Source organism: Lissotriton vulgaris, chromosome 1_1 (genome assembly GCF_964263255.1).
Source record: "Lissotriton vulgaris chromosome 1_1, aLisVul1.2, whole genome shotgun sequence".
NCBI lineage: Eukaryota > Metazoa > Chordata > Amphibia > Caudata > Salamandridae > Lissotriton > Lissotriton vulgaris.
The window spans coordinates 709,474,576-709,493,837 of NC_141685.1; the positions used below are offsets into that span (position 1 = coordinate 709,474,576).

Here is a 19,262-nt window from a genome sequence, read left to right on the forward strand (position 1 = left end):
GGCTGTCCGGGTGTATGCCTTACTGGGATAGGGCAATGATGTAGGTCTTTGTGCTGGAGTGGATGGCTGAGTAGTGGGTGATCTGGCAGGTGTAGATGCCTGTGGCGCATCAGCTATAGAAGGGGGAAACCACTTTCTATAATCTGCAGCCATGGACTGCAAATCAAAAACCAGATGAGGAGATTTTGAAGGACGGCAGCGTTTGTAAAACCCATGAGTGGTCTTTTAGTAGTCTTTTCTTGGCTGCTACTAGGAGGACCAAGAATGGGGTGATCTCTAAAAGATCTCATAAGAGGGAGAGAACGAAGAAGAGTCCTCACTATTGCAGTCTGACACTGGCTCTTTTCTAGTTTTGAGTTTTTGAAGCCAGATTAGCAGCCTTCCTTCTCAATTCTTTAAGTTTTTGGATGAAAAGGTACAACATACCTTACAGTACTTGGCCAAATGTTCCTGGTAAATGCAATCTTGGTGTGAGACTTCAGAGTGAAGCCTCTTTTTACCCCAGGAATTGCAGGACCTAAAGACTTTGTTCTTGTCGGACATGATGTTAAAATAAAGACTAAGTCAAATCTGTGGATAACAGGAAAATCTCCCACAGCACCAAAATATGGGAAATATTCTGAGAAAGTAGGAAAAATAACTGACCATAGCTCAGTGGAAACTCCCTAGCACAACGTGCAATAGAAAATCTGAGGGAATGGAACTCTCTCAGGATTGTTCTAGAGAACAGGGCAGGGCAAAGCAGCCTGATCGGCTGAAGTATAAGTTTGGTCTCTTTTTTAAATGGACTATAATAGGTTGCAAAATTGAATGGCCTAAGGCCTTCAGGCAATATCTTTAACATTGTATTACTATTGCGTTGTACCGGGGACTCCCATCCCAATGACGGAGAACGCTTCAAGCATGTGAATCTATGAAAGTTCCAATACTGGAGTAAATATTATATTTCCTGCTAGGCTATTTCCATGTGATTGCATTTCAATTGTGTGCAATAAAGAATGATGAAGAGGGGGACACTGGAGTAGTCCATTCCATCCTTAACACTTATATTTGCGGGGTGGAGTAGGGAGCTCTGCACAAACTTAAGTGTGTTTGTATCTGAATGTTGGATAGGTGCTTTGTGTGTGGTATCATAGTAAGGGAGTCATGTGTGCTGCTTCAGTTCCAGCTAGTTTCTCTTCTTCAAAGAGGGCTGTCTTGATGCAAGGGCTGCTCCCATTCAATGACTCCGTTTTTTATAATTCACAGAAAAAACTGCTTCACACACATATGAAAGGCACAACATTTAATATATTTAATGATTTAAATGGCACAATAACAAAGTAAAAGGTCAGACTAAAAATAGATTTCAAACGAGAGTTACATATACATTTATAGTCAGTGTTGATTAGCATCAGAGCAAGAAACACTAAAAAAGCAAGCGGAATTTGAGGAACTGTAAATTATGAGCTGCCAGGAGGAATTGCAAAGCAAATAATGTGAAGAATGATGGAGTGATAAGATGGATAGATTTGAGGGGTGAGAAATTCATAAAGTAAAATTATTGTGTGAAACAGGAAACCAACATAACCAAGAAATAAGGGTAGATGTGAGTTTTGTACATGTGCTAATAAAATTTATATTAAAATATGTTACAGGTCTAGTAATGTGTGTATCCAGCTGTGCATTTGAATACTGTTGGATGCTGGAGACGTCAATTCCGCTGGTGTGCACAGGTCCATTTGGATAGGTTATGTATGCCGTGTCAAAAGTGCATATTATGTGCCCACACCATATATCTTGTGTACCACTTCTGAAAGGGTTTCACAAGAACCACTTCTGTTGACACACATTGGCAACTGTGCATGTTGTTAATCTATTTGCAAATATATTTTATTTATAGTACAGAAAACCATTTTTGTAACATTTTTCTAAAAAGGACACCTATGATTTGATATACTATTGTGCATATACGGTTACAAAGAAAAAATTGTTAAACAATCATATTGCACTAGGCATTCCAGTCATTGTGCTTTATTGTACTATTTCATAATACAAATATAAAAAATCTGTACATTTATAAGGAAAAAACACCGATTTAAATTATTATTTTAACATTGTAATATAAGAGAAATAGAACATTAAAAAAGTTGACTGCAGTGGAAGAGATCTATTTACAAGTTCATTTGCTTTTTTACACATAGGAAATATTTACAACGTACATACACACACAGAGACTCTGTACAATATTTAAATCTATCGTGTAATACTGAGTGTATCCATCACCATTTCAATAGCCTTAAGTGGATCCTCAATTTCCTTTACGTTGTCTTTCCTTAAAATCCAGTCAGGTTTAATTCTGTGGCAAAAAAAACAGACATGTAGTTAAGTGCAGATGCTCAGAAGTACATACAAACTAGAATGGAGAACAATTATTTGTACATTTATTTATATTTGAGAATATTGATGAATTGCTACCCATTGCCTTTTGGTCACTGAGGATCGCAGGCCTGGCAATCATTATAGATTTACTTACACCAAGGAACTGTTATACTTGGAAGCATACTTCTATTTGGTTATCAATGAGGGGTTGAACCTGGGAAAAGACTGAATTGTAAAAGTAGTTGAAAAATGGGGGGATGTAAGAGGTATTATAGAGGAGGGCTCATCCTCCTCTATAAATGTACACACAAACAGGAGCCCCACTCATACACGTGGGCTAAATTCCCTCAGGGTAAAAAAGCAAAATCCGTTTTCCCTCACCCACCAGGGTTGTCCCTTGGTGGCAAGCTTTATCATATGGTTCTTCCCATTCCACTGCAGAGCAGGGTGTGCTGCGAACAATGGGTTACACGGGAGCCCTGTGTTGGAATAGACCCTCTCAAATGATTGAAGATCGGTTTTTCCTACCAGTCAGGTTTCAATCTTAAAAAATCCCTCTAACGTAAATGTTTTATTCTATCCTTCAGGCGGAATGATTAGGATTCGGGAAAACAAAGGTAGAAAGTGAAACATGGGTTTAATGACCCTACTTTCTTTCTAATTCGGTCAACATATTTCTGCCACCCTCCCCAATAGCTTTCATCATGACCACGTCTCTACTACCTGGGACAACTCCCAATTATTAGTGCAAAGTGTTATGTCAAACACTCTGCAAGCAAACTAAAATAATACACCTACTTTGTGTATTTCGTTCCATAATATCTGAAACAAAGAAGGAGAAATTAGCCTGCAAGAGTGGAGGGCACGTTGTAAGGGCTGTACGCTCCACAATAACATTAGTCAGGGTATGGTGGTTTAAAAGTTACACTCCGTTGTGCTTTTTCCGAAGCTTTTAAAAGGTTCCTCAAAGTTAAGCGAATGTGGGACCCATGTGAGCACATCTAGTACATACGTTGATCATAAAACTCTGTGGGCCACATCCACAAAGAACATCTACACTGGACAGTACAAACATAAGTGTAAAAATGACATGACAAATATAAAAGCACTAGTTGTGATTCCTGGGTATCTCGGTGATTACACTAGCCTGTAATTACACTCGGCATATATAGAGAGGCAGAAATAATGGCTATGTATCAATATACGCAGTTCTGCATGGAGGATTCCATCGGCTATGCTGTACTTCATCACCTAGGATCACATCACCGGTACCTGCATGCTACCTGTGAAACCCAATCTACTGGCTTTTTAAATGCGGTGTCAATGCAGCACGTGCAAGTCACGTGCACCCACCGCTGAGGATGTCGGGTGCCGGGGTACTGGTCCACGCACCCATTACAAATGGCCACTTAGAAAGGAACCACTTCATGGTACCTTTTAAGCTTTGCCTAACCATGCGCACACGCACAAGACCGCGCACCCAGCAAAAATGGCAGTTGCTCGCGGGACAATTTCCTAGATCAGTCATAGGCTTTGTTATACAGCTAGCAGAGGAAGATTAAATGGAAGGAAAAGGGGAGAGAAAAAAAAGGAAGGGCTTTGGTCACTTGTTTTTTTTTTTGCAAATAAGGTGCGGTTAGTCTAAGGATTCCAATTGCTGTTATCCAAAAATGGTATAAGTATGAACAATATTTAAAAAAGTCGGTCTATAAAAGAAATTTTATTTTGTGATTAATAGTATGCTCATGAAAAAAAATGTATATACTCAATAGGTGGTAAAATAGAATGATCCAAAAATCCAATACAAATTGGAGATTAAAACAGTAAAAATGAAACCTGTGTAAGAGTGACGGTTCTTCATTTTCTCCAAAAAACAGTGACATGTAGTGGTGGATCATTCATGTTGAACCTCAAAGAGAGTGCATAAATGTGAAGGCTATGGTCATTTAGTTCTATATTAAATTGTGAATTGACCCCATGGGATGCTGTCATTTAAACCTTCATTATGTATGTTCAGCTTAAAAACCCAGCGTTCTTTCTCTAATGACACCCTTTCACAATAAGTTGTGTCACCCATATTTCCCAGGACCACCCATTGATGGTCTGATACTGTGTGTTTTTTCTCTATGAAATGTGCTGATATCTTAGTAGTAGCCCGGCCACATCTCGGATTGCTGCGATGTTCCCCAAACCTGACTTTGACCTTAAGTGTAGTAATTCTTATGTAGAGTAGGTGACACGGGCAGGTAAACGTACACAACTCTGGAGGTGTTACAGTTCATGAACTGTCTAAGTTTCTATTTGATATGGTTACTAAAATCAATGGATTTTGTGGTTCTGGTTAAATGGTATATGCAGCATCCTCCACACGGATAGTATCCCACCTCCGTTAGGGGTATCCCTGTATCTGCAGGCTGTGGGTTTCTCATGTGTGGTGGTTTTGAGTTTCCTTTGCTCCGCTATAATGACCAGGTCCAAGAATATCAGCTCTGTGCGGCTCACAGAGTGGGTGAATTTTAGAAGCTCATTCTGAGTGTTCAACCAAAACACAAAATTAGCAGCCGCCATTTCAGCCCAGTCTCATACGATCAGGACGTCATCAATATACCTTTTCAGATCTTGATGTTGGCCAGGAAAGGGCTGCTTGAGCACAGGATGTTGTGTTTCTCAAGGTGGTGTACGTACAGGCCCACTACCCTTGGGGCAAAGAACACCCCATGCTGGTCCTGTGTTTTTGTAAATACAATGATCCCTCGAACTCAAAGAAATTGTGGGGGAGAACCCGCTTGCAACATTTCATTACCAGGTTTCTGGAGGTTTGGTAATCCCACTCAACTTAAACAATACCTCTTCTACTACATCAAGAGTTTCTGATTAAGGATGGCTCCTGTAAAAGTTTTACATGTCCAAACCCTTCAAAGGATGAGATGATGGATCAAACTCAAGTTCTCGTAGTAGGCTTAGTACAGCTTTAGCATCTTTAAAGTAAGTACTAGTGCTCTGAATAATGGGTCTCAAAAATGAGTTTGCACATTTTGCTACGGGTTCTAAGATTGAATCAATACCCAAGACAATTGGGCGTCCGGAGAGACTGGCCAGATTTTTATGGACCTTGGGAATTGTGTAGAATCAAGAGGTGACTGGTAATCTGTTAGTCAAAAATTCAGATTCCTTTCTAGTGAGCCAATTATATGCTAATGCATGTTCAGTCATGTGTTCAATCTTTTGCTTGAAGAAATCAGCAGGGTCTACTCTTAGAAGTTCATAGTTCCTTTTATCACTCAGTAAATGTAAGCATTCATTATGATATTTTTCGGTGGACTCTATTATGATAGCCCCATCCTTCTCTGCTGGCTTTATAACTATGTTGTTGTCTAGTCCCATTTCTTTAATGGCCTCAATTTCCTCTCTTGTTGCATTATGAAAAGTATTGGTGAGGGTGAGGCAATCTCTCTTATATCCTTTAGTACAGCTTTCTCGAATGCCTATGCTTCGACAAGGACTGCTTTTGGGGGTGGGGTGAAAGTCGATTTGGGTTTTAGTCCTGTGTTTTCCTCCTTTCTCTCATCCCGTGGTTTTCCCTCGAAAATTGTTTTTAGTTTAATCTTTTTCATGAATTGAGTTATCTCACAATGGAGTTTGAATTGATTGAGCGTTCCTGTGGGCACAAACCCAAGTCCTTTCTCTAGGACCCATATTTGAAGGTCTGAGTGTTTTGTCTGATAAGTTTATGACTAGCATGTCTGGTTGGTTGTCCGTCATGCTCCTTGTGGTTACTCCCTGTTCTGGTGGAGGTCCCCATTGGATTTGACTCTTCTTTCTCCCTCTGCTCTTCATGTGACCTTGGTCTCCCAGGCCTTTGTTGATTGTAGAGGTGGTGAGTGGGATGACCGCGAGAGGGATTCTATTGGTCAAAAAGGGGTGGCATGTAGGGGGAAAGGCCTTAAGAAAATTGTGGTGGGTACATTGGGCAAACCTTGGTTTTTACCTCCAACCTTAAAAAAACTTCTGACTCCTATCTTCCATCATTCTGATGGATCAAATCCAACACAGTGGTCCCATGTAAACCATTGGTCACAGCATACCCTGCTCCGCAGCGGAAAGTTACGAACCCTTTGATGAAGCATGCCTCCAAGGGGCAACCCTGATGAGTGAGGGTTACTCTATAAACACCTTTTTCCATTTTTTTTGTGTTCAAAATATTTTATTGCAAATTATTTCATAAGTAACAAACAAGCAAGACATACAAAAAAGAGAAATAATCTAAAACAATCTACTATAATACCTAAATTACAATAACTGCCTAAACAATTCAATAGATATAATTATAAACATAGTTATAGAAAAACTAAAAAAGGAGGAGGGAGAGAAACAATAAAATAGCAAATTGATAATAAAATACAAATAGAGTTACTAATCAATATCAATGAATACACTAAAAGAATAATAAATGGAGAACAAGTAATAACTATACTAATAATTTGATAAATAAATATCAACAGGAATCCAGAATGAATGATAAGCAACAGAATTATGACAAACCCCAGACATAGATAACTGAGCACCTTTTCCTGTAAAAATAACCCATGTCCACCAAGCTTGAACAGATAACTTTGAAACATCTTTCCAACAAACTGTAATGGATTTTAACGCAGCTGAAATTAAGAAATTAAAGAGTTTACATTCAAGAACACTTAAATCCAGCGCTAAAATGACAGCTTTGCATATTAACATTTTATATGATATATCTTCCTGGATATTTAGAATCATTTTAATAACAACCCAAACTTCATCCCAGAATTTGGAGATTAAAGGACAAGAAAAAAGCATATGTTGAAGCGAACCAGGTTGTAAATTACAATGCCAACAAGTATCAGATTGAAGAAGTTTAGCCTTAAATAAACGCACTGGAGTCCATAAACAATTAAGTAGAATATAAGAATTAGTTTGGAAAAGCGAAACAGGCAACCATCCAGATATATTACTAAGCCAGATCTGTTCCCATGTATTATCATAAGGAAAGTGATAGCTCATCATTCCAGAACGTAGCAATCATATTTATATTACTTTCTAGATTATTAGACAGTTTCTTATATAGGATAGATACACCATGACGATTCGTTGACAGTTTGGATATATATGGATAAATCAGCTTGAGTATTAGAAGGAATAGTTTGCTTAAAAGAATCTCAGATCGAATTACATATACATTCATATTTTATAAGATCAGAATTAGCCAAACCTCAAATAATAGAAAAGTGTTGTTAGAACAAACATCTTTAAGGTAAAAAATTCCAGCATTCATCCAAAAATTAACATTCCTATTTAATTTAATAACATTGCTATACCATAAAGATAATTCATCAGTATTATACATGGGATATTGAAAAATGGAATCTAAATCATTGAAAATCATCTTAGTGGATCTAAGGATAATGGATTTATCAAAAATGGAAGATTTGTTAGACATTGTTTGTAGAGTGGGAAGTGGAAAGGGTTTCACAATTGATTTTTCAATGTGGAATCATGTAGATGGATTAAAAATAAGGATTGATTAAACCATATGGCACTTTGTTTTAAAATAAACGCTTTATGATAAAGCATGAAATCTGGGATACCAAATCCAGCATTACCTTTAGACATTTTTAATTTTTTAAAGCTAATACGGTGTGTTTTGTTACTCCAGAGAAATTTGGAAAAAAGTTTATCAACATCTTTATAAAATTTTAATGGGAATTGAATGGGGATCATAGCAAGGGTGTAAAAGATTTTAGGAGCTATATTCATTTTAATAGATTCTAATCTACCTCACCATGACAGATGTAATGAAGACCATTTAGATGATTTATCTTTAATATAATCTAACACAAAGTTACTGTTTAAAGTTAATGTTGATTTTATAGAGGAAGAGAATAAAATACCCAGATATTTTAATTTATTCTTTTGCCAAATAATGTCATTCATAGAAATCCTATCAGGAGTACAGTAAACATTTAAAGGAAAAAAATAAGTTTTTTTAGTATTTAATTTATATCCAGAAACCATGGAATACTTTGTTATTATTTCAAATAAGGAAGGAAAAGAGGACAAAGGATCACTGATAAATAAAAGTACATCATCGGCATATGCTAGGGTTTTAATAATACATCTTTAACAATGATTCCTTTAATATTTTCACATTTCCTTATGGTAGCAAGAAAGGGTTCAATACCAATTAAAAACAATAGAGGGGAAAGAGGACACCCCTCGGACGAGTACCCCTAAAAAGCGGAAATTGAGTAGAAATTTGGCCATTAACCCCTTCTGTGCGGCGCCGATTCCCCCCGGTGCTGAGCTCTATTAGAACCAGGCATGGTCATGACGGAACGGTTCAGTCATAAGCACAGCTCGACCGATGCTCATGACGGAACCGTTCCGTCATGAGCATGGAAGGGGTTAATAAATAAACGTGCAGTGGGTGCAAAATATAAAGCGGAAACCATGCATCACCAAAATTAAGAGATGATAAGGTATGAAAAAGAAATTGCCAATGAAGTTTATCAAAGGTTTTTTCAGCATCCAAAGCCATGACTCCTGCAGGACTAGCCAACGTATGTCCTTGGTTCAATGACATGTAACAAAGTTCTAGTATTATTAGCTGAATATCTATTCCTCATAAACCCAGATTGATCTGAATGTATGATAGAATCCAATATAGGGGATAAACATGTGGCCAATATTTTAGCATATAATTTACAATCCTGATTACTTAAAGAAATTGGGCTGTAATTAGAAGCCAGAGTGGGATCTTTATCTGGCTTAGGAAGAACAATAATTAAAGCCCCAGTAAAAGACCCAGACGTACTTCCTGTAGAACTAAACGCTGTAAAAAGTTGAAGTAATAAAGGTGAGAGTTGGGCTTGAAATTCTTTATAAAATTCTGCAGGTATACCATCAGGACCAGGAGATTTATTTAATTTGAGAGATTTTATCGCAGATAGGATTTCTTCCTTAGTAATGGGTGAGTCAAGTCCAAGTTTATCTGATTGAGAAATCTTAGGTAGATCACATGAGGAGAGGAAATAATCTACCAAAGAATCATCATTAAAATCAGGTTTATTATATCATTTAGAATAAAATTCCAAGAATTCATTAACAATATCTTTATGAGATAAAGCAATTTTACCATTAGGGCCATGAATAGAAGTAATTTGAGATTTATTGTTTTAATACGGAGGTAGTTTGCTAGAAGTTTTCCCGATTTATTTGCATTGAAACTACATTTAGCCTTGGCCTTAGAAATCTGAATACCAGCTCTTTTACTAAGAATAGTATTGAAATCATAACGGAGCTTTTGTAACTTCTCTATATTTTGTATCATTAGACGTAATAAAGAGGCGTTCATAATTTGCAATTTGTTTTTCTAAATGTTTAATATTAGCATTGAAAGTCTTATTTTCGTGAGCCATTATAGAAATGGTAGCACCTCGAACATAAGCCTTAAAAGCGTCCCATCTATTAACCATAGAAGTAGAACCTTCAGGATTCAGTTGAAAATATTCAGTAATGGCATGTAAAAGTTGTGGCTTGTTTCGATCATTGAGGGCTATGCTAGAGTTCATTCTCCATCTAGGTTGTTTGGTGAAGGATGGATTTAGATTTAAAATACAAGAAATCCTAGCATGATCAGAAAAATCAATATTACCAATCATGGGAGTCTTGATAGAATTAGTAAGTTGTCTTGTGACTAAGATATAATCAATTCTAGAATCAGAATTGTGTGGATTTGAAAAGAAAGTAAAAAAAAAATTCAGTAGGAATGTGGAGACGCCAGATATCAACCAATTTAGTAGTTTGAAGAAACGTCTTAAAAGCAAAATAAACTTTAGGGGGATGGAATCTCGTACGAGATAGTCCATCTAATAAAGGATCATAAATAACATTAAAATCACCAGCAACAATTAAAGGGACATTCCCAATTTTAAACACCTCTGTTGTAAGAATATTCCAAAAACCAGGTTCATCCGCCGTGGGTCCATATACATTTAATAAAAATATAATAGAGTCATGAACTTTAACTTTAACAATGAAATATCTCCCATCTGCATCTGTAATTTTACTCAAAATTTGGCACTGAGATTTCTTTGAAAAAAGTATAGCAACCCCATTTTTCTTGCCATTAGCAGGAGAAGAAACAATACTGTCAACCCATTTTCTATTCATATAATTTAGGATTTTATCAACATGAGTTTCTTGTAGAAAACAAAAATCCGCTTTGGAACTGCCTAAATAATCTAAAATTTTGGTACGCTTAACTGGATGGCGCAAACCTTTAACATTTAAGGAAATTATTTTGATATTAGCCATACTGGATGAAGAAGAAAAAAGGAAAGAAGAGGGTAGTCAGAAAAAGCACATATAATAAGTGAAAAAGAGAAATTAGTAACTCCAGAATACGTACAGGGACAGGAACAGGTAAAACAAGGAAAAAACGACAAAGTACACAAATATCAAGAAAGAAACGCACACACGCTTTACAAGCATGACCTGAACCGTTGGAGCCCTATAGAATAATAACGTTGATTAATTCAGAACAAATGCAGCCAGATGTATTCAGGTATTAGAGTCATGAGTATCCATGGAATGCTGTGAATGACTATCCAAAAACTGTCGCAGCTCATCTGGACGGTGAAAAGATTTTCAAAGATTGTCTTTCCATATACGCATTGCCGACTGATCAAAAAGGCCATATTTGAAACCAAGACTACGCAGTTGAGGGCGAATAGCAGTGAATTCTTTGCGAATTGCGACTGTCTCTTTAGCAAAGTCCTGATGAATAAAGATTTTATTCCCATTGACCATCAAAGAAGGGATTTCTCGAGCAGCTTTTCTTATCAGAACTAGGTGATGACGAAGACCTATGAATATCATTTCTCGGGGTTTAGTATGCGGAGGATTGCGGTGAGAAGGTATCCTGTGAGCCTTGTCAATCTCAAATTTTTCTGGGAATTTAATTTGTAGAAGGCCAGGAATCATATTTTCCAAATATAATCTGCAATTGCCACCTTCAACATCCTCTGGCAAATAAAAAATGTGTAAATTGTATTGCCTGTTGCGATTTTCCATATCTAAAAGCTGCGCAGACATAGGTGATATTTTTGCAACAAGTGGGGTAAAGGATTCAAGCTTTGTCTTATTATCCTGTATTTTAATGGCATTTTCAGAACTTTTCATTGATAAACTTGCCATTTCCTTTCGCACATTTTTAATCTCGGAGGCAATATAATCAGTATTGAGACGAAGTGCCTACATTTCTTCTAAAATTAAGGCTAGAGGGGGTTCTGGAGATAACACCGCTTTTGATTTGATAGGTGGAGGTGAAACTTGTTGCCTCCTTTTTGAATGAAGATTATTTTTATTATCCATTTTAGGTGATATTAGAGTTATTAAAACAGAAAAAGTAGAAAGAATGGCAAAATATAGAGGAAGCAGTAAAAAAGCTGTATAAAAGCTGGTGCAGCAGCTAAAATGAGCTATGGGAGTGGCTAGGCCCAAGCAGACCCTTTCCTAGAAGATTGCTCCGCCCCTCTGACTAAAAAAAGCAGGCTGTACCTGAAGGCAGAGCTGGAGCAGAAGCTGCAGGGCTGAAAACGCTGCTTTTGTCGAAGAAATGACCCCCCAAAACACAGCAAAACACAGGTAAGGGCTGTAACAATACAGCGACCTTATTTGCGCTGCATTTGGATCCGAAAATCGGCGTTTATGGCGAAAAACGGGCGCAAAGAAACCGGAGCTCACTCGGGAGCGGCCATCTTGTTTTTGCGCAATCGCGCAAATCCCCACACCTTTTTGCATTTTACCCTGAGGGAAATTAGTACACGTGTTCCTGTTTTTTTGTGAATTGTAAAAGTAGCCAAAACAATTGCCAATAAATTTAACAGCGATATAATCCATCCACTGAAGCTGTAACACTGATCAGAAAAATAGGTTTTGGATAAGATAGTAGGAAAAGGGGTCAATGAAACCATTTCATCTTCAATGGGCTGAAAGTTGAAAGCGTGGCTTAAACAGTACTATTCGATCAAATATATATCTCAGATAAAGACACTTAAATTGTGGACCAAATTATGTGGCAGGGTCGACTAAATTATACTAAGAGGAAATTAGCTGTGCAAATTATACATCTTATTAAGTGACTAAATGCAAAATATTTGGTACACGCGGTAGCAATATTAAGTAGCTATTTTAAAATCTTACATTTATACAAAAGTGATCAAAACATTACAGAAAATACATATATTTCATAAGACAAAAATCATTCAGCAGATCCTATTCAAAAAGATCACATTTCATTACCATTGTAAGGCCATACCTTTGTTAGCCCTGGCACATCCACAAAAATCTGGTCATCTACCCTGTAATCCTTAGTTCAAACTGTGTCTAGATTACTACAGACTAGATCTATAGCAAAGAGCCCTCTTAGAGAACACTCCAATTAAACCTCTACTCCTCCTCAAAGGGATGTCACAGAAATGAATGCGCAGAATGTGATTACTTTCCTCACTTAGGAGATATACCTTCGATAGGATAGAGGAGAATGTTCTATCAATCTGATAAGGAAAAAGGTGGCATATGGTGGCTATCAGGCATGTACTTCTGCTTGCTGTGTCCGTAAGATCCAAGAATTCACAATAAGGAAAACAGTTTTAATGGTCCGCAACTTCAGAGTACAGCTGTGCATACGATCAAAAGTCATGCACATCAAGAATGTGAGGACCAAGTAAAGGTCCCAATGTTAAATAATAAAGGATTCAAAAGGTAACATGTGAGCCCTTTCAAAAACTGTAATACAACCAGTGACTTCAAGGACGTTTGGTCAGGCAAAATTCGGAATGCCAAAGACCAGAGAAATACACTTTAACACCACCCACAGCCAAGTTTTACCAAGCCAGTGAAAAAAAGAAAAAAAAACAGAACATGAGATAGCTCCGCCTAAAGAGGATCAACCTGACTATCCTCGCAGCACTGCATGAAATTCACCCAGCAACCAGAATAAACCAACTTGGTAAACTGGCACCAAGCTGCCAGGATAACTTCCATGACTTCAGACGGAAAATCACACCACCCTCCAGTTCTGCTCAATCTACACACATGGAGATGTAGGTTGTGGAAGTTCAGCTGCAATAGCCTGCCCTGTTGCTGAGACAGGAGGTTCATCGTAAGATGCATACCAAATGGAGGACAAATGCTCATGCTCAGCAGGTTTCCTGATCCAATGTGGGGACATCAGGATGAGTTGAGATTGGTCCCTACCGACCTTCTACAGAGCAAAGAAGAGGGATGAAGGTGATGGGAAAAAATATAGGACACTGCAGTTCCACTGTAGGCTAAATGCTTCCCCCAGGTATCCTTGAGTTAGATGCTCCAGCTTACAGTGTTTGTGAAGCTACAAGTTCTTGGTGGAGGAGATAAGATCTACCCAAGGCACGCACCACTGAGTGAAAAACTCTCAAACCACCCTAGAGTGCCATTCGTGGTCAGCCAGATGACAACTGTTGAGCTCATCATACCTGGCATTAGGTAAAATCCCTTGGAGGTCGAGCTATCTCCATGGTTGCATCACTTCCTGGCACAGCACACCAGACCCCACACTGCCACCTATATTGTCCACCAGGACATGGTCCCGCTTTCCCTTGGATGGGAGAAAGGTCTACAGGGCCAAATGAACAACACACAGTTCTTAGACTGATATGGTCCCAATGCTCTACCAGAGCAAAGGCCCCTGATTTCCTTCTCCTCTAGGTGACCCCCACACCAGAGAGGATCCATTTGTCAATACTGTGAGCTGTAAGTGGGGTAAGGAGAATAGCCTGCCATGGGTCAGGATGGTTTCTGTCACCCAGCACTAAAGGGCTGCAACTACCTCGCCTGAGATACAGATATTTCACAAGGACAAGGTAGAGGTTTCACAACATAGCCCATATGTGGCTACAAACACACAGAAACAGTATAATGCAGCACAAGGCAAGGAAACAAGAACCCTCAGAACTGTTGTTGCCGTAAAACAGTATTGAGCCCAAAACAATGGGTTTGTAACCTGAATGTCCTGGACTTGCTGCAGGGGCAGAAATCTAAAAGAATTTGCAGCGGAATAGATCTAACAGTCTTTTATATTGGAAGGACACTTGAATTAATCCTTCACTAGGAATATATATCCAAAAAACTATTTTGTATATTAAAAAAAACATATACCAGTATGTAGTCCAACGGTGTGTTTCCATTTATATATTTTTGAAAAAAGTCAAAACACAACATATTTCCACGAAATTCGATATACAAAAACAATGGCAAACACATTTGTTACACAAATATTTCCAATTCCTGTTAACCCTAATTGTTATTTTGGATGCAAGACACGATTTTTTAGAATGTGACAATTATCTTTTGCAATCCATATTAGTGAAGATCACCCATTTACATCAACACAACAGGAGGGAAAACTCCTGAAACCTCTTGACTTTTTAGGTTGTGCTTTACAATTCCTTTTTGCATATCATTTGGATTTTTTGGGGCTCTTCAAATAGTGTGTTGACGCGTTTCAGCCCAATTACTTAGGGCCTCATCAGTACTGGGGTGGTAACAACAAAAACTGAAACTGTTCCGGCTCGTTGGAAGACCCGAGGACATCGGTTATCGGTTAACTGAAAAGGTCCTGGAAAGGACATTTTTCACGGTATATTCATGGTGTATTCTGTAGGATTCCCAGAAGGAACCTCACACTTAATAAATTCTGGTATTGAACGGACGACAAATTGTCTGCAGTGCGGCTACTATCGCACTCGAGTCACGTGAGAGCGAGATCTGATTCCTCCATTACGTGTGAGGTTCCTTCCGGGAATCCTACAGGATAGACCATGAATATACTGTGAAAAATTTCCTTTGCCGGGACCTTTTTAGTTAACCAATAACCGGTGTCCACGGGTCTTCCAACGAGCCAGAACAGTTTCAGGTTTTCTTCTTACCCCAGTCCTGATGAGACCCTAAGTACCTGGGCTGAAACGTGTCTACACACTATTTGGAGAATCCCAAAAAATCCAAATTATACACTCGGGGGAAGCATCTCATTAGCTGTCAGATGTCTCGACGCTTCCCCGAGCCAAAGGTTACGTTTGAACCTTGTGCATCTGCTACTGATTGATCAGCCCACCATAGAAATTGTTTTCCTATGGTACACCCCATACTTCCTAATGGAGCCCTGCAGGCCCACAATCTCATCTCCCAGCACGAAGTACTCTTGCTGATGCTGGTGCCCCCCCCCCCCCCCTTCCATATTTTGGTCCTGAAGAAGACCCCACCTCGAAGACATTCAGTTTGCTGGTCCCCACAAGAGTCGAAACGTCGAGTTTTTCCTTTTCCTTCCACACCAAACCTGGATGACAGTGAATTTCTAACTGCATCCACTGTTTGTTTTCGCATTAATTGTATTTGCCAGAAATATGGCAGGATAGGTTTAAAAATTGAATGTGGATGTATATATGCACTACCTTAACCCCTTGCACACCACTTGCACTGATCCCAATTTTTGCACTTGTCACTTTATTTGCACCTGCTTTATCAAAAATGTAGATTGTGACATACAGTCTGTCATGTGAACCGTTGATCCTTTGATAACCCTTGTCCAATTGATTAAATCCCAGTCATTCATCACATTTGTTTTCTGGTGTTGTCATATTTCTATGTTTATTGTCTATATATGTGTTCTCTGAAACTTTGCAAATAATTTCCACTGGGACCATTCTTTTGTATATATGACTTGGTGCTTCATTTCGAGATGCAGTGTTAAGTTTCCATAGAGTCAGATGGCACCACCAACCTTGCACTCCGCAGCAAATTTTGGAGATCTAGTCTGGTGACCTGTCCGGATTAAAAAAATTCAGGTATCTGCTATTTGAAGTATATACCCACAGAATCTTTTTATTAGTCCAGTCAAAGGAGAGGTCAGGAGGGGCTATATAACTGACAAAGAAACCAGCACAAGCTGTAATAGTAATTTATAAAAGCATGTCCTCAGCTGCCTTCCAACACCTTTCTATCCATCGGAAGATTAACAAGCATGTCAAATGTGAGAGGCTTGCCAGCTTACCATACAAACATGCAAGGTCAGCAAAAGAGTTCCCTGAGAATTGCTTAGATTTAATTGGTTTCAAGCCTCAAATCAAATGCATGCTGATCTTTTCAAGGGGAAGGGGACGTTGCACATTTTAAGATACATGAAACAACCCAATGGGTAACAGATCTAAACTAATTTTCCATGGAATGTGAGCCTCTGTAAAACATAGGTGACTTAATGCATCAAAAAAAGTTTCATTAAAACAAATTAGGGGAAGATGATCTGCATCACCTGTTTAATAGGGAAAAAGATGACCACGAACATAAAAACAGTATCTATGTTCATTTGAATCATATCCTTTGATAGTACTGCATAAGATTCTCTAGCAGGAAATATGAACCATTGTTACCCAGCAAGAACATAGCCTTCCTCATAAGGTTTACAACTCTGAAAGCCATCAATTTTAAGGACACAATGTTATGAGTACAAAGGGAAAGAAACTGAAGTTCCAAACTGGACAGGATCCATAGATTGAGGTATTAAATGTGGAGAAGCCTACTGGGACAAGACTTAATTAAGGTACAAGAATCATTGCCTCAGAGCTGCAACTGGTACCTTTCGAGGCAAAATAGATTCTACATAAATAAGTGCACAAGGTAAATTTGGCTACACATGTTAAAACAAGAGGGGATGTACATTAAAGAGGATTAATGACACTTGCAAGAAACCGGTAGATGCAAACTTTAAGTTACTTGCTCTTTAACTGCATCTTTTATGATGGTCTAGTGTCTGCCTTGACTAGGTCAAAGTGATCCTGCGAACATAACCAGCTCACAACATAGGAGGGTCTAATGCACCATGGTACCATGGTACCATGCTAAGCCACCTTGAAGAGAAGTACCAACGCCCACCCTTCTGTCAAAACAGAAAATAGCTACCTCAATGGGATCAGCAGCAAAAGGACCCCCGCCTAGCAGTACTTGAATATTGTTCAATCAAATGATGTTTGGGTGTCATTAGAATCACTCAGCACAAGAGCATCAGAAAACATGAACACTGCATCTTCAGGGAGGAAGTTCTTTACTCATCCGCAGGTCAAAGTCCTTACACCAGGCCACTGTGGTATACAGATCTAGATCTGTGGAAAAAATTGATTGCCCCAGTCTTTTAAGCACTGGACTTTCAGATTACTAGGGAATGACAGGTGAATCCCTTGCCAGATGAGAAAGTATCTAGGATTGTCTCTTTTTCTGCTTATTAATGTACCGAATAGCATGGCTACCTAGAATAATTAAGTGGCAGGAAATCTCATTTCAGTTTCATGTTTGTTGGGAGCTCAATAATTGACCGACGAAAGGTAAATGGTGTAGGAGAGTAGGGTCTGTAATCCTACGGTCACCCCAGATTTTTGCTTCACTGGTTTACAACTTTCCCTGGCTGTGGGCCTGCTAATCAGACCCACAGCCTAGCTGTTCTCTCTCTAAATTGACATCCATGTGCTTTAGGTGCATTTACCAATTGGTATTGGGTAACTCTTGTAAGTCCTTGTACAATGTACCATAGGTACCCAGGGCATAAGTGAACCCAAGGCCTACCAGGGGCTGCAGCATGTATTATGCCACCCCTGGCTGGCCATCCAAATCTGACAACTGGCTGATAAATCAGCTGGGGCAAGGTGGTGTAATCACCCTTTGCTTTAGATATAGTATACCTATATCTAAACCCAAAATGGACACATATACTCCTATAAGTCACTCCCATGGCAGGCCTTAACAATCCTTGAGGCATATTGCTTGGAATTATGTGAGATGGTGCTCTAGCATGAGCTCAGCCTGTCTGCAGCTTTCGGAACCAAGTCCTTTAGCTGTCTCCATGATAACGCTATACCATATACTCTTAAGTGCATTATAATCCTCGCGGTTATTGCTAACTTTGGCATAGCATTATCAAAACATGTCGAGTAAGGTGCCAGTCCTGGCACAGGGGTAGCATTCCACTCTTCTAGAGGGACACGACATGTATGTAACTGTGAACCCCGGTTAAAGTTAAATAGAGCCTCAGCATCACAAAATGGATGCTGCCACCACAGACACAAGTCTGACCTCCTGCTGCTGGGAGTCCTTCCAGCGAGGGAGGCCTGGACAAAGGGTTTCCTGCCTTGGGAGGTGCTAGCACCACCCCAGACAGGATTTTGTGTATTGGGTAGGATAGGCCTGAAAGGAATGAGACATGCCTGGGGCACACAAGGTGCCCTGTGCATACACCGGCTCAAACCAGTTGCTGGAGCACTCCAGCCCCAGCTCTGGCGCGAAACCGGACAAAGGATAGGGGGTGTAACCACCCCCCTTCCTGGTCCCACCCATAGGAGGGACCTAGTGATAGTACAGCCCCCTTTAGGAGAATAAAGGTAGGAGCTGGTTCCATTCCAAATGAGATTATCCTGAATTGATTTTACAAGAAGAAACTCTGGACTTCAACGTTCTGCTCCATAGAAGACTGAAGAAATCTCCCTTGTGGCCAAGGAGTGACCACCCTACACAAGCAGGCACCATCAAGCGTTCCAGCGGTTCACTTTGTCGTCTTCCCGAGCAGATCCAGACTTCAGAGCCCGACAAGACCCGGACTTCCAGACCTCTCCGACCTCTACCTACATCTGCAGCACAGCTGAGATCCGTGGGTGTGACGAGACATGTGGGACCGGCCATCTTGGAGAAACTGCACTTCGCTTACAGCACGACTTCTGAGGTATCCTCGACGAAGTGCTTTGTGGATTGAGAAGCCCCAGCCCCGAGCAGCTCCTGCACAGAAGATC

The 19,262-nt window shown here is 39.4% G+C and overlaps 1 protein-coding gene across 1 annotated transcript in view; it reads right to left on the reverse strand.

Annotated features, from left to right (window-relative positions):
* Positions 1–1,272: 1,272 nt before the first annotated feature.
* The window catches only part of ASPM (assembly factor for spindle microtubules), a 388,799-nt gene continuing 370,809 nt past the window's right edge, over positions 1,273–19,262 (reverse strand). Inside the window, exon 30 of the mRNA XM_086954783.1 lies at positions 1,273–2,338. Within this exon, the coding sequence (XP_086810909.1) occupies positions 2,236–2,338 (103 nt within the window). The 3' untranslated portion in view covers positions 1,273–2,235. The remainder of the gene's footprint in view (positions 2,339–19,262) is intronic.